The 21,060-nt window shown below is 40.0% G+C and overlaps 1 protein-coding gene across 2 annotated transcripts in view; it reads left to right on the forward strand.

Annotated features, from left to right (window-relative positions):
* The window catches only part of TESK2 (testis associated actin remodelling kinase 2), a 109,882-nt gene that overhangs the window by 81,983 nt on the left and 6,839 nt on the right, over positions 1-21,060 (forward strand). The window contains exons 5-8 of one of the 2 annotated variants that reach the window (XM_027683378.1): positions 6,322-6,468; positions 16,649-16,731; positions 18,542-18,617; positions 20,239-20,322. In XM_027683378.1, coding sequence (XP_027539179.1) covers positions 6,322-6,468; positions 16,649-16,731; positions 18,542-18,617; positions 20,239-20,322 — 390 coding nt within the window. The remainder of the gene's footprint in view (positions 1-6,321; positions 6,469-16,648; positions 16,732-18,541; positions 18,618-20,238; positions 20,323-21,060) is intronic. The other variant, XM_027683379.1, reaches the window with a different exon arrangement.

Below are 21,060 nucleotides of genomic sequence, written 5' to 3' on the forward strand. Positions count from 1 at the left end.
TTTTTGCTTTCTGGGTTTTTTTTCTACTAATATAATCACAGGAAAAATGGTTATCAAGGTCAGTTTGTATAGATATACTGGGAGTGTTTTCCGGTTCCAACAAAATAAGCTTATTTCCTGCAATATTTCAAACCTGAGTATGAGTAAGTGAGCGTCCTTAAACTTCATACATATGGGTTGCAGTAGTGCATTGTTGCTTTGTGCCTCAATGGTGGAAACCTCACCAACAAGAATCTGCTTCTAGCAGCAGGCAACCAGTTGAACATTAAATTTTGATTGAGTGAAATGACAGGAAAGGGCTAAATTCAGCATGCTGTGACCATAAGAGCTGTTGGAATTAGAGAATTAAAGGAAGACAAATCTTGCCATATTCTTTTCCATGCCAACACTTGAATGTCTGGAATGCAACAAATGGTTTTCATTACAGCTCCTTCCTGAGTTAGTGCATGTTAATTCTTGTTTGCCCTTATAAAAGAAGCCTTGCCTGTACATGCCTTTTCAGCAGGAGGAGCCAGTGGATCAATCAATGCCACAACTGACACAGAAGAAGAAACAGAGGTAGATCTGTTGCGTTTCTTGGCTTTTGGTTCTGAATTCTGATGAGTAACCAGGCTATGGCAGTTGCCTGAGGAAGCTTGCTCTCTCCTCTCTGAATAGCTGACACCTTTTTATCTTTATTTTAATCCTGTAATGGTTAAATCCTTTAAAGAAAATATATCCTTTTTATTAAAGAACTTAATTGTTTGTGTTGGTTTAAAAGCAGAAGACAAATTGACTTTAGGTTCAAGACTTTGTTTTTCCCCTTCGTTTTCAGCAACTGAGGAGCAGGAAAATAAAACAGCCTTTAGATGAAGACTTCTGGCTTTGCTTCTGCCCTTTCAATCAGGCTGTTTTTCCAAGCCACTTGTGCCCTTCTGATCCCTCATGAAAAAGTTTGAGCTTTGTTCTGAAATATGTTTGCTTCACCTGCTCGTTCTCTTTCAGTACATGTGGTTTTCTCCTTGGAAACATTAGTTGACCTGCTGACCCAAAGTATACTTGTGCAGCCCAAATTCAATATCCAACTTGTTCTGTTTCAATGTTTAACTTATTTTGTTTGGTTCAATCAATGTGTTAGATATTTAGTGGCAATGGAAGGCTACTGCTCAGAGGTGAGATGGTTGTGTACATTTTTATATTGTGGGGTTTTTAACTGGTGGAGGGGTATGAACCAACTTCAAACTTAAAAAAAAGGTCAGTTTAGTCTGATAGTCAACCTCAGTGTATCAACTCGTAGTATCTTATGTTGTAGTTTTGAACATCCTGATACTGTCTTTCTTTTCCAGTTCTGCACAGTTGAAGCTAATGAAAACAGTTGGGGGAAATCAGAAAATTTCCAGTCCTCCCACTGTAGCTAATTATGCCAGTTGTGACAGAAGGGTAGATTGGCTTGTTGTCTTGCAGCCAGAAGCCTTCAAAGTAGTCACTTGGAGAGTGCTGAGTGTGACAGATGACTGTTAAACGTATGAGAACTGAAGGTTGGGTTGTGCCTTCCTTGAAATGGATGGTTTAAAACTGGTCTTAAACTTTTGCAGAAAGCTAAGTGAAAAGCTCTCAACTTTCTTTTATTAGGCATGAGAGTTACCTTCTTCCTTCCAGCATTAGAAATGATAAAAATATGGAAGCTCTGTCTCTTTTGACACTCTTGAATGCATTTGTTGACAGCATCTGCAATACTGTTATTTTGCTTTCCCGGTCTCCCTTCAGAGTCCCAACTTCTTGGTCTGGCTTTTGCTTTGACATCTCTCTTGTTTCTTCATGCTGAGGGTGCTAATGCCACAATTCTAGTTTCTCTTTCCTCCTGCTTCTCTGCCTGTCTCTTCAGTGGACTTTTGCAGTATATTCATTCGTTGCTGTCTCAGCGTTTGTGTTCTGGGTCCCTGTAGCTCCCACTCTTTACTCACCTCATTTGGTCAGTCACCTTAAATGCACTCTCCACACCTGCTTTTCTTAACCACTTAATGCATTGTCTTTGGTAACCTTTGGGTTACAGCATAGGGGTGTCTTGTAGTTACTTGTTGCTTTTTAAATGGCAAGCAGTGACGTTAAAAGTCATCTAAATAGCAGGCCAACTTTTTTTTTTTTTTTTTTGGCTTTCCTGTGCAATATCTGATGGCTTATTTATATCAGACCTACATATTGAAGCAGTGTGGTTTCTCAAAATAGCATTGAAAACTCTTTGCAATTCACATCAGTCTTCCCCCTCAGACTTGACAATATTTGGTGTCTTTGTTTTTGAACCATAACTGCTGGAATTGGGTGAATTTGGTGTGCCTTTTCTTTAAAAGCTTCTAGTTCTCATATTAGTGTTTAAACTTTTCTTTTGAATTCTGAAGCTAAAATCTGACAGCTGAAGTTCATTATTAGCCTCCTGAAAGGAAGCATGTAATGCTGTGTGTAAGTACTGTCATAATCTGAATTTCAATCCATTCCGTATTTCATGTGCTTGAGTCTGATAATGTGACTGCAAGTGTCTTGCAAGGCAACAGTCCTGTTACACTGTTCTTAGGTTTAAAGTAACATGTTTCCCTATCCCCTGACTGTTGTGCAGGAAAGGGTTAGATACTGCTGCTTCTGCATTTTTTAGCAGTAAACTATAACATCAGAAACCTCTTCAAGGCTGTTTGATCCAGAAAGCATCTGTGCTTGGCTGAGCTTCTGAGTAACGTGTCCTTCAAAGAAGCTACTGCCCTCTTTCCTCATAAGATTTGGGGGAGGTATAAGAAATGGAGTTTTGCTGAACTTTCATTCTAGCAAAAAAAGTGTGAGCTCCTACCTCAGAATTTTTTCGGAAAGAATATTTCTGTGGGCTGAGATGCCAGGATCTTTTAAACCAGCATTTCGTTTGCTTTGAGTTGTAGTAAATGCAAAAATAAACAACCTATAGCGATTACTTTCAGACTCTGGCAAGCAGATAAACTGACTGCTGGTATCCTGTTACGTGACAAAAAGCTAGCAGGAGGAATAATGGGTAGCTGTTTCACTGCAACCTGATGATAGAGAGTTTGAAAAGGTCTGAACACTGCTCCATTTAGCTGTGAGGTCTCTATGAAATGTAGTGTCCTTTGCTTTCATTGTCGTAGCCCCATCAGATCTCTGCTCCAATTGCTTGTACACTTATGCAATGGCTGTTGTTGTTGGAGTAGAATAATGCTTTGAGATGATGTGTGTGCTGTAGTCTTACTGTACCAGCACTGAAATGTTTCAGGGGCAAAACAAAATCCAGTGTTCTCTTTGGGAGAGGTGCATTTATTATCCTTCAGGATATTCTTTCCACAAAGAGCTAGTTTGTGCCAGTAAGAGACTGGGAACAAGTATTTTTTTTCTTTCAGTTGCCCTGGCATTTAGGAAATAATGTACATAATTCTGTGTCTGTTCTGAAAAGGCATTGTTGAAGGGCTCTGAAAAAAAATAGGCCATCAGGCTGGCTGTTTGCATTATCAGCCTGAATAACCGGAAGAATTGGATTACTTACATGACACTGAGGAAGCACTGAACTCTGTGTGGTGCTTGCCTTAGGGACAATTTGGGATTCTGCATGCAAATATTACCTGCTGGTCAGCTAAAACCTGAGATCAACTGGAGTCTTAAATGTGTCTTATAGGAAAATCTTAGTTCAGTTGTTCTCTTGGTGATTAGTCTCCTGTCTTTCATGGAGGTACACTCGAATGTAGAGCCAAAGCCAGACTCACATCTCTAATAAAGTGAGGTCTGTGCACTTGCTGGGTGGCAGTTTTGGATAGGAGGTCTAGAGGGTTTTGTAGATGTGCTGGAGACAGGTTTGAGTCCTGCTTTTGCAGCTTGTCCATATTGAATCCTCTGTGTGCGTCAACCTTCGCCCACCCCATGCTGGAGTTGAGTCCTTGCAGTTGAGTGAATGACCCTGCAAGCCAATTTGACTGGAAGAGTGCTGGGAGAATAGATATATTGGATGCACTTAGCTAATATGGCAGCAATGGATCAAATCTGTAGGCTGCTGTATTGAGAAGGAAAGTAAGAGCATGCTCGATATAGTAGCCAGCTGTGGTCCCATTTCAGTCTGTGTCAATACTCGCATGAGCTGCTTGTTTATTAGCACTTCTGGAGCCATTTATGTCATGGTGTGGCACAGACTAGAAAATGGAAGCTGGGCCAGTGACTCCCTTCCCCCTTGCATTGTCTTGCCAATGAATTTAAGTATGGTAGTGCTGTATGGATGGTCTGTTGTCTATTACTGCCCGGTCAGAAAGGTGAAATGGTTTGGGGTGATTTGCTAAGTGTCACTCTGTAACTGGGTTATCCAGCTTGGGGCTTTGGTGCCTTCTATTCCAGGTTGGTCAGTATTGTTCAGATGTGAACATAACTGGACAAGAAGTGCTGTTCACACTTTCCCAGGGAGGCTGGAAATATATTAGAAGTTATTGTAGAAGTCTTATTCACCATTTTTTCCTTAAGCATGATAGCAACTTATGACTTAAAAAAAATATAAATCTAATTTTATTGAGCATGTTTTTTTCTTGAGTGCTCTATAAGGTCATCTAGCTCCCTTAGGGGTTCAGATAAAAGCAATAAGAAAGATCAAAGCTGGAAAAGCTCAAAGCAGCATTGTTTCCAACACTGAACCAGGTTGGCTGCAACTCTAGTTGGTCTTGAAAATCTCCAAGGATGGAGATTGCATAGTCTCAGACTGACCTGTTCCAGAGCTGCTCCACTCTCCTGGCACACATACTCCTAGCACAAGGAACAGGTTGTTTTGGAGAGAGAGGGGTCATGCCCTGGACTGCTGGTGAAATGTGCTGCTGTGCATGGGCTGGGATGAACCCCATTCCCAAGGGATGTGCAGTGGAACCCCTTCCCAGTGAGCTCTGTGTCAGTTAAAATTGCTTTGTGCCTCCTCTGCCTGAATGCTGTTGCCACCTTAGTTACTTGTGGAATTTGTGTATCTGCTGAAAACGTTTTCAGAATTAACCAGTGGGCTCAGCAAATGGTAGGCCCAAACTGTAAGGAAGAAGCTGTTCAGGAGGTGAGCTGTGATCCTTGGGCTTATCGGTAGAGTCTGGCTTTGTGTTCTCTTTCCTTGCTATAGCACAGCCTGAGGAGATCATCCATCCACACTCCATTGTGTGTGGTTCATGTTTGCCTTGTGCCGCAGGCTCCAAGACACAAAGAAGCCCAACAAAATACAAGCAAGTTACAAGTTTCTGAAATAACAAAAGCTGCAATTAAGACTTCAGTTTGAACGTGATAACGGTGCCACACTGTCATGTGTCACTGTCGGGGTGAATGACACAGGAAAGTGCAAAGCCATTTGAGAGAGGGTTGGAGATCTGTCTGGCACAGAGGAGGGAAGTTGGTGCAGCCTGGCACAGTTTTACATGCGTGGGCCAATCTTGGGAGCAAACTGTCCTGCCTGCTTCGCTTGGATTTTCTTGAGAGAAGTCACTGCATTGCTGCCAGGTTTTCCTTCTGGAGAGAGCTACTCTTTCTGCTTGGTTGCTGGTGGGGGACTGGGGCTGGGAGTGAAACAAGAAGCTGCTTAAACACGATGTAGCTGCTGGTGTGGTATAAAGGTCTATACATAAAGCATAAGCTGTGTTGCTGTAATGATTATTTGAACAGTGGAGCTGCCATGTCTTAACCCTGGCTTATATTACTTAGTGTCATTTAGGTGCTGCTTTGTTTCACTGTCTTTTATAGCATTTATCTTTTACTTAATGAACTTTCCTTTTCATGAGGGCCACCGTTTGATGGGGTTGATGTAGTACTGAACACAGTGGGAATCAGATTGCTGATTAGAGCTTGTAGATACAGCAATGAAAAAAGTGGAACTTACAGCAACACATTGTAATATTTTTCTTTGATGCTGTTTCAGTTTAGGGAATTGATATCTGGGAACTTGATCAGGCTCCATGACCTACACTTGGATACTTAACCTGCTGTTTGTTGACTTATCCTATATGAGAGCCAGCTCTTCATCCTTTTTTGCCCTAATTTTCCTCAAGCTGGAAATGAGAGGGTGATATGATATTGTAGGTGTTTCTGAAGGCTCTATTTAAATACCAGAGAGTTAATGCAGTGGTGGCTGTCACATGCATCTTTAACATAAACACATTGGTACAGCTGGTGAAGGGAGACATTTTCAGCCTCTCTTGATCTGCAAACTTTGTGCTTCTCAAACCCTTAAGAAAAGAACAAGTTTTAATATGTAACTGAGCTGAGGTCACCTGTGTAATTATGAACTTTACATTCCTGTCAATATATGAAGTTAAATAATTAATTACAAATATTGCTTTGTCTTTTCAGTACATCAATTGTGGTAACCTGGAACAGCTCTTAGACAGTAACCAGCATCTGCCCTGGACAGTGAGGGTGAAACTGGCTTATGACATTGCTATGGGGATCAGTTATCTTCACTATAAAGGCATTTTCCACCGAGACCTTACATCCAAGGTACCGTTTATGAACTTAAGAGAACTTTTTAATGAAGGTACTGTAAGTGGTTGTTGGGGTTTTTTCCTCCTCCTTTGGCAGATAACTGTTATTTTATAAGGTGTGATCTAAGACATTTTGAGAAAAAAATTGAAACACAGTTTATAGAATTGAAACTTTCCTCAAAACACGTTCATGGTTTGTATGGGAACTAGAGAAATTACTATCCTGAAGGAAGGTCATTCCTTAAATGAGTTCAGCTTGGGATTTCTCAGAAAGCAGCTGCAGAGTTTTTTAGTTCCGAATTGTGGTTTAGTAAAGTATTTAAATCCCTGGATAATTAAGCACAGCAACCTAACATTTGAAACAGGTTAATCATATAAAGAACCCAATTGAGAAGATTATTATAAATGCACTTTAAAATCTCCTTGTTGTTTTTGTTTCCCTGTGTATTTCACAAATCTTCTGTAGGAAGAGTGACCTTTCATTACTAATTCTGTGTTAAGTGTTTCTCTCACTTCTAAAGTCAGTAAGATCGAAAGAGTTTGCCTAAAATTTTCAAATTTCAAAATTTCTTCCAGAATGATATTTCAGTGGCAGAGTTTTCAGTGGACAAAGATGTATTTTTTTAATTGCTTTAGTGACAACTTGTATGAGTTTATTTGGCTGAAGCAGCGAGCTAATTCAAGAAATACTGACATAGGAGCACTAAGCTCTGTGAACAGATTGTCCCAGTATTCACACTGGGTCTTAGCATACATTGCAGCCTGTTGTGAGGGCTTTGCTGTCCTGTCTGTCCTGTTGTCTGGAGCTAATGAGCTGGTTTAAGCTCACTGGGGACCTGCAATATGAAAGAAGTTCTTGAGAAGACTTCAGAATGCACTTCAGTCAAAAGCATCCAGAAGAATATTATCTGAGTCTAAAAGGAACTGTTTTTTAAGATTAGAAACAGCTTTTAAAAACCACAACACAGTGTGTTTGCAAATGTGAGTGACTACTAGTCCTCCATCCAGTTTTCTTTTTTTTTTTAACGTTACCTCAGTGCAGTGTTAAACAGATGTAGAATGTGCATTTAGCCAAGGTGGGGGAAAAAAAAGTTGAACTGGTGATGAAAAAAGTATTTCAGTGAAGTCATAAAATACTTCCTTGGCTGTTCTTTCAAGTGAAAGGGGCTACCAAGGAGAATATCAAATTTATGAAAAATGCCCATACTTGGAGTCACATCACTTTGACATGATACGCTCAGAAAGCTCCATTTCGGTCACCTTGAAGTGTGCAGATAAGAGATGCATAAAGATATCTGAAAAGATAACTTGGTGTTCCCCTTTCTTTTTCAGTTCAGGAGGTATTTTGGTACATTTAAGAGTAGAGTTCCTGCAAGGAGCCAAAGTACCTAAGGAGAACTCTGTGCCTGCAGCATTTATCATAACACATACTGTGATGGCTAGTCATATGAAAATCCCATTTCCTGGGATCCCTGTGAATGCCTTTGTTCCCAGCTTTACATAACTGTGTGCCATTCTCTGGAGCTGCCCTACCAGTGCTTCAGTGTTATCTATTGTTGAATGCCAATTGTTTGGAAAGTGCACCCGCTGGGAGGGGGTTTGTGATGTCCCAGCAACAGCAAACTCATCGGAGGCCACAGGAAGCAGTGAGGTTATTTAAAAACAAACGAACAACATATCAAACCCTAAGAATTTATTAGCAGTTATGCTATATTTGGATTGTTCTTAGCACTAAAGTTATAGTATCTCTATGGGTCACATTGGAAGCTGTCAGGATAAAAGTCTAAGTCATCAGCTTAGAAACTTTCAAATTTCTTGGGCATTTTGGGTTGTTTTCTGTTTGTTTGGTTTTTAAGATTTACTTTTAAAAGTATTTTTTATGTGATGTATGTACTTTCCTTGTTCTGTTTGGGAAGGGAAGTAGATGAAACACTGAACCTTAAACACCCACCTTAAACAACTTGTGAATTTTATTAGCTAGTTATTGTATTGATGAAATATACTTTAAAATTAAATCTATTGGACAAATTACTCTCCTTTTGAATCTTAAAGAAGTCACTTTGTTCCAAAGCAAAAAAATTAAGATAACCATAGGAAAAACCTGTCACCAAAATTTTCAATGCTCAGACTGTGGCTTTTGGCTACTGCTTGAGGACATGCCTTGTCTTTTACCAGGTTTGTATTGGTGGTAGGATGAGTCATCTTCATTCCTACTAGTAAACAGTGTGAACAAGCTGAAGGAAAATGTGATGGACTCTTTCCTTGGGAGAGAACTTCTGATCTGGATTGAACAAGGGCAGATTCAATACTGTTCTGTAGTGCCCTTTCTTCGGTAAACTTCAGTAATTGATGTGATGCTTTAGTGTTCAAATGAAAGCAAAGACAAGGATTTAGACCTGCAAAAGTCAGAACAGGCAGTGAGCTTGCAGGGTGGGAGAGTGAAGCATTTTTCTAGGAAAATTCTTGGCCTTGACTGAACTGTGAACAGAATGAAACTGAGACTTTCTATGCGATAATGTCTCCGTGCTTTAACTGTTACCCTTAAGACAATAGCCCACTGCAAACTGTCCATGTAATATGAATTTTACTATTAAAATTATTTGGATTAATTTAGACTTGTACTTCTGCCTTTTTTTTCTGGAAAAATCTCTAATTCCTGGAGCTTCCTGGAGCAGATGGTGTGATACATAAATTTTACTATGTCAGTTATGTCAGCAGAGTTGTCTTGCTCTTAGTGTTATATGTGTCTATGTATTTGCATAGCATTTTAAAGAAAAAGTTCCTGTCCCCTGCCAATCTGAGATTGAAAAATAAGTGGGTTGGGCCATTAGTCTACAGCAGGGTGATCTCTCTTCCTAATGGCACCATGTGGAGAGTAGCAGAACAGCATTGATACTGCAGGAGGCCAGAGGGAAGAATGGTAGAGAAGAGTAGATGTAGGTCATTATAGTCGATGCGACAGCCCACGGGGGTGTCAGCCCTGACATCCCACCGGTGCCCTTCCCGATGCCCTTCTGTCAGAGAGAGAGGCAGTGCTTGTGAGAAGAGTGTGTCCTGCCCAGACAGCTGGAACTCACCCGTGTCGTGAGCAGCTCCGTGCTTGGGCTCTGGGCTTGGGCTGCTGGAGCTGATCAGGCTGATCTGCCCTGGTTGGTAGTGACAGCCTGGCTTGAATCTGTCAGAAAGTACAAGTGGTCAGACTGGCCTTTTCCAGCCTGCAGAGAGTAGGGGTGTGGGCAGGGTGACTCGTACGCTTTGTAAGGCAAGAAATGTGCTGTCCCCACTTTTGACTTGTCATAAAAAGATTTACGCAGAGATTAAGCCATAGATGGATTCTGACAACCTGCCTCATTGGCTCATTCCCTGTCCTCTGTCCATATCACTGCAAACCCTGTGGATTGCTCTTTATTTGGGGCTCGTTGTATGTATTTACATCCTGGAATCATGAGGATTTTCTTCATCTTTCAGCGATTTTCAAGAAGGTCTGGTTATGAATTTTAACTCTGAAAGTCTTATTTACAGAAAGTGCAATCATTAAAACAGAAATCATACTGTGAAACATTGAAAGTGTTTCAATAGAAGCCACTGAGTTGTGATATAGTTTTTTCTTAATCTGACTTGGTTTTGCAATATTCTGGCTGTTGTAACCTAGAATTAAAATAGCAGTGTTTGGGACAGGGCAGGGAAGAAGTGTCCAGGCTGCAAAAAGAATATGGCAATCTTTTTGTACCTCACCCCTCAAAACAAATATCTTACTACTACACAGCGAGTTTCTTCAACACCTTGTTTACAGTGTGTTTGCACTGCATTCAAACCCTGTTCTGGAAGCACTGTTGATTTCCTTGGCAGCTCACACCAGTGACTGCCCTAATACCAGTGAACTTATTCTTACAGTTCCTCTGAGATGAGGGAGATGAGTAAACTCAGCCTTATTATGACAGACTAAAAGCAAGAATATTGGTGAATGTTGTGTATGTGTTTCAAGACTTTGGTTTTTTGTTTGGAGTATTTGGCATTTTATGTGTGTAAGTTCAAAACAATATGCTCACTGATCTCAGAGACTGTTAGAAACATTACAGCACTTATAAAATAGTCAGATTTGACCCCTGGAAGCAGAGAATGTTACTAATCTTGTGTACCCTCTGAAAAATTGTGTTAAAGTAGCTTCCTTGTCACAGACTCCTCCTGTGATGCTGAGGAAGGCCAGAGTCCAGATCCCGGGGCAACACTGCAATAGTCTTAACCACAAGACAGAAGAGCTTCATTTGCAGCCCAGACTGTCTTTTTAATCTCTTCCCAGCCTTTCTGTCACCCTGCTGTTTATGTGGGAAGAGTGGCCAGGGTCCTGAAAATAGTGGTCCAAGTGTTTTATGTACAGCCCCAATTCACCATCAGCATGAATCCATTGTGTGCACTAAAACACATGGATGCCAGGTGGAAAACTGTGTGATCGTGTAATTAAGGATATTACCTTAATGTGTATGCATAAGGGGAAGAAGGAAAGTTGTTACAGGAAGTTTTACATCCCATCTTTTTTGCAATATTATTTTTTTGATCCAGAGTTTTTATATGCAACTTCCTACCAGTTTTAGAAACAATGGAAAAAAGTGACATGATGCACTTTACCTTAGGGTTGGAAACCATGATATTCATGGTGAAGGTGTTTGTTGCTTCATGAAGTATACATGAAGTATTTTTAATTTGTATTTGTTGCTACTGTTAATTAATGTTACTAAAACACATTGCATGTTTTTGGTGTGGAAGAGGAATAGAGAGAGGAACAGGGGAGATGCCTTGGCAGTGAGAAGTTAACATCTCCGAGTCTGCCCATTTTTCCAAGACTGATCATACCTACTCTGTTACTACCCAATCCTCTCTCCTGGTGTACAGTGCCAGCCTCTGGTTAGGCTTTTCATCCTTGTTCATAGGCTTTTTCTTTTCTTTTTACTCCCAGTTCCTGCCCACCAACCTTATTGATCAATCTCCTTGTCTGGCTGACTGCATTTACCCTCTTCCTGTTGCTCCCCTTTGATGCTTTATCCAAGCAATCTTTCTGTGTTCTGGTCTTTAGTTTGTTCAGCCATTTCTAGCTCTCCCCATGTTCTGCTGCTCCAGGTTAGCTCTGATCCCTGCCACCACCACCTGTTTGCTGTACTTGCAATTCTTATGTCATTGTAATAGTATTTGGGGGTTTTCCCCTGTATCAGGAGCCTTGCTTAGGACCCTGATCTTGATCCCTGCCAGCCCGTGGCTTGGACTCATCCTCTGTCTTGTCACCTTAGTCACTCAAATTCCTCATGCAGTGTATGCCTGTCCCAGTCTACTCTTTGCAGCAGTGGCAAAAGATGCATCTTACATCATGTTTCAAGTTGAGAACATGCCAGATTTGGTATGATACCACAGGCTAACGTTCTGAGGATTTTTTATTTTCATGATTTAAAAATTTGTTTGCAACACATATTCTAAGTTTGTTCTCCTGAGCTGTTGTAGCTGAACACCCCCTCCCTAAAAACCCACCACCAAAGCTCTTGATTTTAAACAAAGAGGCAAACCCCCAAACAAGTGCCTTTTAGTTTTGCAGAATTATATATAATTGAAAACAAGGTAGTAGTAGGTTGTGAGCAGTTTTAGGGGACATTGTGAACTCCATTGATGATAAAAATCTATGAAGAAATATATACAGATATATACACACATATGAATGCATGTGTATTCCTGCCAACATCTGCTTTCACTTCTCAGTGTGTAATGGCTCAGCCTTCTCCCATTGAGAGAGGAGCAGTCTCAGTTACTACGGGACAGAGTCCTGCATGTAAGCAATTACTCTGGATTATCTGATGTAACATAAATTCACTGCCTTTGGGCTTGCAAGTGACATGCCCTGACTTCCTACCTTGTGTGCTGTTTGCTTCTTTAACACAAAATAAACCCCAAGCAGTGAACAGCACCTTTGAGTCTCATATTTGCTGCTGCGATTGCAAAGTCCCCTTTGTGCTGCACTAAGCTCTGGTGTGGGTATTTTGCACTGCAGGGGAGGGCTGCCACTGAAAAAATTAGCTGTTACAAATGGTTATTTCTAGTTACAATAATAAACTTTTACTGGCGCTTTGGGAACCAAATGGAGCCCATCCCTTAAACGTATTAGTTTCATGAGTGTATCTAGTACTGTAAACTTCCCATTATGCATTTAATTGTCAATGGTGTTTTTCCTAGGGGGTAGCACTTTAAAAATAGCTGATACATCTCAATTGGCCTTTAAGTATTTCAATTCAGTAACAGTCATCAGAAGGTTGCAAATGACACTGCAGTAGCATTTCTGTATTTTCTGGAGTGCAGTAAAGTATCTGAGGAGTTTAGATTGTATGTCATACCATAAAACAAAACTATGGAGTGTCTTCATCTAAGCAATTTATTTTTAACTCTGAAACTCTTGAGTCTATTTTCATTTTTGTTTATGTAAAAGGGAGAGTAGAATATTGCGTTTGTCTTAGTAGGATTATGCTGTGCAAAGCAGATGTTAAGCTCCTGTAACACACAAAGGGGGCTTTATGTTCTTTCACATCTGTCTGCATAAACAGCTCTGTTAACTCTTTAGGGCTCATGTACAGAGCTCCTTGCTTCTATTAAGAGACTGCCTCAGGAAGGACTGATGGAGTTCCTATTTTGGAGAAAAAAAACACTCTTGAGAACTCAACTGAAGTCAAATAGTGCTCTCTTAAACTGTTTAAACTGCCAAAGGAAAGAACATCCCTGTCTGTAGGAGTCCAAGGAGAAATCTTGAAAAGGTTGTCATGTTTTATTGCCTTGCAGCTTATACAAATAGTACAATAGTAAGTCAAAAGTGTTTTCTCAAAGCCCGTGTTGTGAAGCTGCCTGGCATTTCATTTCGTAGGCAGTTCTTGAGAGGCTCTTGCACTAGCAAGGGGTTTGAACTCTTGCATTTCTGTGCCAAAATCCATTAATGGAACTTCTTCATACCACATTGATACACTTTTTTTTTTTTTTTTTTAGAAACGGGGAAGTATCACTTTGTTAGAAGAAACAGTGCAGTATGTACTATTGTACTTTTCCTGCTAAGAAACCACCCCTAGATAAAATTCAGAAGCTCTTTTTGACCATTTAGTCTTTAATGAAAGTTTCTCTCTGTTTGATCCTGATTTACTTTGGTGGTAGAATGTGAATTCTTAGAGATGTCTTTCATTGGGTGCACATGAGCTACCAGTTACTGTGGCCTGTGTTCAGTCACCTATTTATGAATTGCATCTTAAATCTGGTAACTCAATTATCTGTGCTGTGGGTTTTGTGCAGCGTTGTATAAAGGCATCTCTAAGGTGGAGGAGGAGTATGGTGGTGCTGGAGAATCTCAGCACACTGTCCACACAACTTTGCCCTGAATTAGTAGTAGAGGCTGGAAAAGTGACATCTGACCATGCTAGTGTATGTAGAAGGGGTTTACTACTGATTTTGCTGGGAATAGGCTTCCATTCTTTCTGGGTTCCAGGAAATTGGTGCTTAGCTATTTGAAAACTTGCCCCAGTTAAATTAAATCAGTTTAGTTTTACTACAGTGAGCATTTGTAGTGACACTGGGATTTTATTGTATGGTGCGTGTCACCTGCCTGGGGCCGATATCAGTATGAATAAAAAAGTCACTCTTGTACTGGAGTACACATCCTAATGAATTTAAATTCACACTCAGCACTTCTTCCTGTGCAAACAAAAAACAAACTTCCCCTAATGAGAGAGAACAGTTTAACTTCTTTCTTCCCATCACTTAACACTGTGCAGCCCACCACAGCAGAACAACTGAGCAGTACTTTGTAGCCCCAGTGTTGTCCTGGGCTTTCCCCAGTGCCTTCTCCTGGTGCAGTGGCCTCTCCTGCAGGACCTGTGGACCCCACAGCAGTGGGCTGTCTGCACTCTTTGGTCTCTCCAAATGCTTGCATTGAAAGGGAGCCTGGCTTTGCTGCAGGCAAATACCTCTCACCGGGGAGGGAGCTCAGAGCTGTCAAGCAGCATTGGCTTAATTTATGATTTATCTGGGAATAACCTACTTGTATAATGGTTCAGTGCTGTACCTGAGAGCTGGGACTGCCTGGGGCTTGTTGGGGGGTGGGATTGTTCATCGTCAGTTGGTGACGTATCACTGTCTAATGGGATGTGATTAGATACTGGTAAGAAGCTGAAGGAATATTTGCTGTCAGGATAATGTTGAGTTTAAGCCTCCCTTTGATATCAAAGCAGCCTTGTAAATTATTGCAGATCTTTAGGTCAGTAGATAGGTTTCTACAGATTTTTATTTATGTTGAAAGTAGTTCTTTCAATAGTCTGGTTTTAAATGTTTCCCTAAAATTTTGGAGACTTGGGGTTATTGGAGAATAACGCTAATCCATAAAACCCCGAAGGTAAAATTAAGTATTGCTACTAAAAATGAGCAAAATGTAAATAGTCAAAGGTAACAGAAGAAGAAAATCTAGATTTTAAAACTAGCGTTTATGAATCATAGAGATTTCTTCAAAAAATATTGAATTAAGAATCGTCTTTAGTTGCTGAGAAATCTGCGGCAGAAAAATAACCTGACATTTTTCTGCATAAAACAGTATCAGCCTTCTTGAACAGTGCAAAATCTCTGGTGTCCTCATGGACTTGTTTCTGTGTGGTACACAACGAAATTCCACTTGTCTGAATCATCTGAGTAAGATTTTTCAGAAAAGTTTTATCCTTCTCAGTTTTAAGTCCACTTAGAAAGACCAAATGTTTAAAGAGAGGCGAGTGGAATGAATGCGCTCTTTGATACAAGATAACAAAGGCTGCAACTGAGAAGCTTTGCTGCTCTTTGGGTAAGCACAGTTGATTTAACTTGGTACATGTTTATGAATCCCCAAGCTAACTGTAGTTATTATACTTGAGTCATGCTAAACAAATAAAGCTTTGCATCTCAGGAGCCTGGCATGTGTTTCAAGAGGCTGGCATGCATTTTCTTTACATGATCACAGGAATGGCTTCCTTAACCTTTTAATTGGCAGGAAGAAAACTTACTTCATGGCCTGAGCCACGGTCGTCTCTGAATAATATAAACAGTGATGACCTGAACTTGATCTTTTAGACAAGGGACTCACTTTTCTTGGTAGCTGCATTATACAGACAAGCTAATGCTCGGGGTCAGCGAGGGGCTTTTGTATATCCAAGCACAATAAAGCTAGAAAGTGTTTCCTGCTGTTTAGCTAATTAATGCAGGGTACCACTCAGTAGGAATCAGCAGCAGTTTTGCTGCCTGTCACTGCTATTGTACTGCCTGCAAAAGGATACAGAACAAGGCATGTGGGAAGGGAATGAATTCTGTCTTGTTCTACCTATTGCAGGACAGCAAAAAATGCAGGGAAGTCAGCTATGGATTCATTTGATGAGAAGGGGAAAGGTGTGGTACTGGAATGGTCAAAGCATATTTCTCAGAGTTGTAAATAAACAACAAAAAGAAATCGATAATACTCTGTGTGTGATGTGCTGCTGCCAGCCCAGAATTATCTGTGTGTGTCCTTAAATTGCCCTCCATTCTGACACTGGAGGGCACATTTGAAAGGAAAAGACTGACAGCTTTTCTTTATTAGACTTTTCCCTTAAATTGTGTTTTCTAAATGCACTGTAAAATAAAGAATGTTGAGACTTTAAAGGCGCATGTAACTTTGTCACATCTTATATTTTCTGATGAAAAGCTGCTGCAAAGCAGTGAGTTCCTTTTCAGTAGCAAAATAGACAAAGGCATTTAGAGTTTGCTCTGATCTTGTATTCTGGTCAGGTACAGGTAAATGGTAAAGAGAAAATTTAAAGTGTCATAGTGAACAGCGTGCATTGCATATAGTCGAGCACAAGGGAGCTAAATAATTCAATTCTTGTTATTACCTAGCTGGGTATGTGCTGCCTGTGGCTGCCTGCTTCTCAGCAAGTTTTTAAGTGGATTATTAACTAAGTGGAAGGCTGTTTGCAGCATCTCAAGTTTGACAGATGTGATTGTGCAGGAGGAGGGCAGGGGAAGAGGGTGGTTGCTCTCAAACAAAAGCTTCTCGTACATAAGTGTGTTCCAAAATATATTTTGTAGTTGTGTTCCAGATTAAAAATAGATAAAACAAACGTTATAGATGTTTCATGCCCAGACAATAACACTTCTGTTTGGTTTTTTTTTTTTTTTCCTTTTTCTAGAACTGCTTAATAAAACACGATGAGAATGGATACTCAGCAATAGTGGGAGACTTTGGTTTAGCAGAGAAAATTCCTGATCACAGGTACGTGAACTAATCTAAATAGAGTGAGGGTTGCAGTGCGACTGCAGGTCAGAAGCTCCAGTCAGAGCCAGATCCCTGAGGCTGTTGTTGCATTCTGATACAGAGTTTGCAAAAAATATCCTCAGTCTTCAGTCTGGAACTGCAGACTGGATAGCCAAAAGGTTCCAGCCTTAATTACTGTCCATTTTGATGTTTAGTGGTGACATTTATTCTTCCAAAATGTTCCAATGAGTAGATGATTTACTCAAGCTTTTCAGTTCATCTTTTAAGCAGGTACTAGGGAATTCTGGCTTTAAAAAACCCCACAAAAATATTGTCCAGCACTCTGGATTGGGAATGATTTTGTAATAAATGTCATTTGTTGATTCCAAGCAACTTTAGCTTCTTTCCATTTTCATAAACAGTATTCGGGGCATTCTAGTACTCCCTTTAATGTCTGGGTTAGTTGTTAAGATCCAGGTTTATAACAAAGAGTAAAATTAATTATAAAATTACTGTAGTTCACCATTTTACTTTTTCTAGGATGAAATTATAATCTTAACTCATTTGAGGAATGCACAGGTGACTGTCCCAAGCTATTGTCACAATTGGAAATAGTCCTTTTGTCATCCCTCCATTAGGGAGATCAAGGACAAGGATTTCATTGTTCTCTCTGTATATTAACTTGTGTATTTCAGAGTATTCTGACTGTGAAATGTGCTGTCAGATTTTCTCCAGTGTGTGCTTCTGAGTAAAACAAATAAAAGCCTTCCAGCTCTTTTGACTGCAAAGAGAACAATAAAAGTTGATCTCAGCTATGTACAGTTTTTAGATTGCACGTATCCTAAAACCGTATCTTGGGAGGTCTAAAGGCTTATGTTAATGTTGGTGAAATATTGATGTAAAAGCTTAACAAAGTCTTAATTTCCAAACTACTGATAAGTACAGCCAATGTGTATCTTGTAGCTCCTCTGGGGCACCCTGTAAGGTGCTGAAAGCTTCAGTGGTATTCAAATGAACCCATCACAAAATCAGGAAGGCACTACAGGTGCCTTAAGTTGTTCTTAATAACCAGTTTTGAGATGCCCTGAAAACTGACAGTACAGTAATAGCTTGAGTAGCTACTGAAATAAACAACTTAACAGAATTGCTGCATTAGGCACCATTTTGGTTTGATCTAGTCTTGGCTCCATTTTGAAAGGCAGCTTTGTTGTTCTCAGTTTGCTGATAGCAAGCCATGCTATCTTGAAGCCTTCAGAGGCCTTTATTTTTTTAATAGGTATTCCCTCAAGGTCAGCTGGGTGACAGGCTGGAGGTCTTTCTTAAGGCCCCAGTATTCAGCCATATGGAAACTGCAGATTTTTCAAATTGGATCTATTCTGATTACTTTTAGTTTTTGCCTATTAAAGGATTCATTTGGTCAATCTTGATTTTTTTTTTTGTTTTGTTTTAATTCAGTTTGTAAACAGGCTGTGCTGACTTCATTCAGAGTTGCTTATCAGTATACATGTAGAGATGGATACCTGCATGTCTTGCTGGATGGAGAATTCAGCATTTAGCCTGAAACTGATGTCCACAAACCTTTCCATGTGCAGATGAAGGAGCCAACTCTGCCAGGAGTTTGGAAATAAAAATTATTGAACAGCTATGACCTTAAAATAAACCTTTTTTTTTTTTCCCCAAAGTGTCCAGGCACTTAAAAACTAGAAATAAAATGTGAGTAATTGATTGGGAAAGTTAGTAGCAATGCTTGAGCATTTAATTAATGGTTCTTTCCTCTCTCCCTCCACCCCTCTCCCCCCCCCCCCCCCTCTATCTCATATCTATATAGTGAGAAGTTGCCAGTGGTGGGTTCACCCTTTTGGATGGCACCAGAAGTTCTCAGAGATGAACCCTACAATGAAAAGGTAGGTACATGATATAAATGTTAGTTGTCAGATGTTTCTCTTCAGTAGCTGTATGCAAGATTTAGAATTTCAATAATAATAAAACTATTGCTATTTTCACTTGTGACATTTCTGTACTCAGGTCATTCAGATTTAGGGAGAGTGAGAGTTGAATAGCTAATATTTTTAATTCATGGTGTGTGATCTTACATGGAAATAGATTAATTTAGGATTGTTCTCTGTGATGCTATTTCCATTCTGAAACACCCCACATGCCAAAATATGGTAATGGTTTGTTGGTGTAACACAATTTCATTTAACCAAGTCTCAAGAGAAATGTAGTGAAGTTGCTTCCCATACACTAGTGAAATCTGGGTAGAAGTAAAACCTGTGTGTAAACTTGTACAATTATGTGTGTGTATATGTGTATATATATAAATCAGCATTTCTTAAGGTAAGATTTCTTGATATGATAAAAATGCTTTCCAGAGGTATTTACTAGTTTTTTCCTATTTGTGTCATTGGGAAATATTTCTTTCAGAGGAGGATCAGATCACACTGGATTTTGGAAACAGTATTTTCAATCAAGCTCTTCTTTACACAAGATTTTCTCTCCATTACTTCAGCCCTGCCAGTGCAGCTTTTCTGTGATAAAACCCACATCCTGTACCTCTTTATAGCTAGTAGTCAATAATCTATTAATTGGTATTAGTTTTAACTTGCAGGAAAGCAATAGCTACCTCAGTAATTAATGTAATAATTACCATTTCAAAGCTTTTAAAAGAGTTACAATTGACCTAAATGAATAATAAAGTACCCAAATCTGTGGTGCCACATTCTTCACCAACCCTGGGGCATGGAGGACTAAAGAGGAAGCAGGTCTTACACCTCATCAACATGAAAGGTGGCATGTAAACCTGGCTGATATGTAAGGGATGAGGGATGCAAGCTTCTGCTCTGTAGACTTGTATTCCATATTTTCCTAAATTTTATTACACGAAAAACTCAGGTGGGTGGAAATCCAAGGAACTGTGCAGCTCCAGGGGTAGTCAGATAAGTGATTGCTGAGCATCATGGAAATCGAGGCTGGTGTACAGTGCTACTGGATATCTCAAACTTTAAGAAGACACTGTTTTCTCCAGAGGTATTGAATCCTGAGGAGAGAAAACTAATTTTTATTAAAAGCAGTATTAATGTTCTGGATAAGCTTTGATCACGTGTATTCTAAACCCGTTTTTCTAACCACAGTGATATATAGGCATGTCACGTTTTTGGCTAATTATTCCCATCTGTTGGACATCAAATGCAACTTCACCGTTCTTCATGCAAGGAAGGATTATTTTTTTTGTTTGTTTTGTTTTCACACTGCTGAATTAAGAGTAGTTTGGTGGGTTTTCTCTTTTATTCTTGAAAGAGTTTTCAAGTTATCATTGCTGTTTATGCAACAAGGACGCTTTACTGTGAGCATGTGTTTCTTCACGTGGAAAATGTTAGCTAATAATGCAGTTGCTCGGTGTTGTAAGGCTGTGGTGCCAGTTTAGCTGTTCCCCAATATCCATTTGGGGTGAGGAGAGACTCTGTGGCAGATAAAAACACTCAATATTCATAACTGAACCATGTGTCTATTTTTTTTCTCTCTCAGGCAGATGTGTTCTCCTATGGTATAATTCTGTGTGAGATTATAGCAAGAATACAGGCAGATCCAGACTATCTCCCTCGCACAGAGGTACGTGTTGCATTTATAACACTGGTGGGAGGTGGTGAGTCTGCCATGATAAAGGCCTGGCCTTTAGAACTTCTGGCACTGCTGCCAAAGATACGATGAATAGGTGCTACATTAAAAATAGCCTGTAAAAGGCTTTTGTTCTTCTATGCTGTTATTGTAGGAAGCTCCATTGAAGACACTTTCCCAGAGACTTGGTGCAGCTGCGATCCTCATGGGAATTCTTTTCTGCCCCTAACTGGCAGAACACTGAGAGCACTGCAATGCAAACTCTTCCTTTTGTGGAGTGATAGCTCATGTAGACTTCTTGCCAGGTTCAGAACAGGGCACTTTTGGCACACTGCATCCACTAAGCAGCCCTTCCTTGTGAAAGGGGCAGGACCCGGGTTAACAGCAGCTAAAATAAGCTCACTCTTATTTTTGCATGGACTCTGCTAAGCACTGTGGATCTGAGCTATAATTGACTAATCAGAGATACTTCTTACTTTCTTCGATTGCCTTTTGGTTGAGTCACACCTGCAGGGCAGCTTTTGGCCCTCTGAGGGGCTCTTCTAAATTGTCTATTGTTTTCTGGTTCTGAAAATGTGAAATTGTTTAGGTCTCAAACTGCAGTAAGTAAAATTCTTTCGCTTCTCTGGCTTTCACATTTTATAGGCGTGCACTTAAGGAACTGGATAACTTGTATTACCAGTCTACCATCCACAGAAAAGTTAACCATTTGAACTGATACATTTTCATCAT

Source organism: Neopelma chrysocephalum, unplaced genomic scaffold (assembly GCF_003984885.1).
Source record: "Neopelma chrysocephalum unplaced genomic scaffold, ASM398488v2 Primary Assembly neopelma1_64, whole genome shotgun sequence".
NCBI lineage: Eukaryota > Metazoa > Chordata > Aves > Passeriformes > Pipridae > Neopelma > Neopelma chrysocephalum.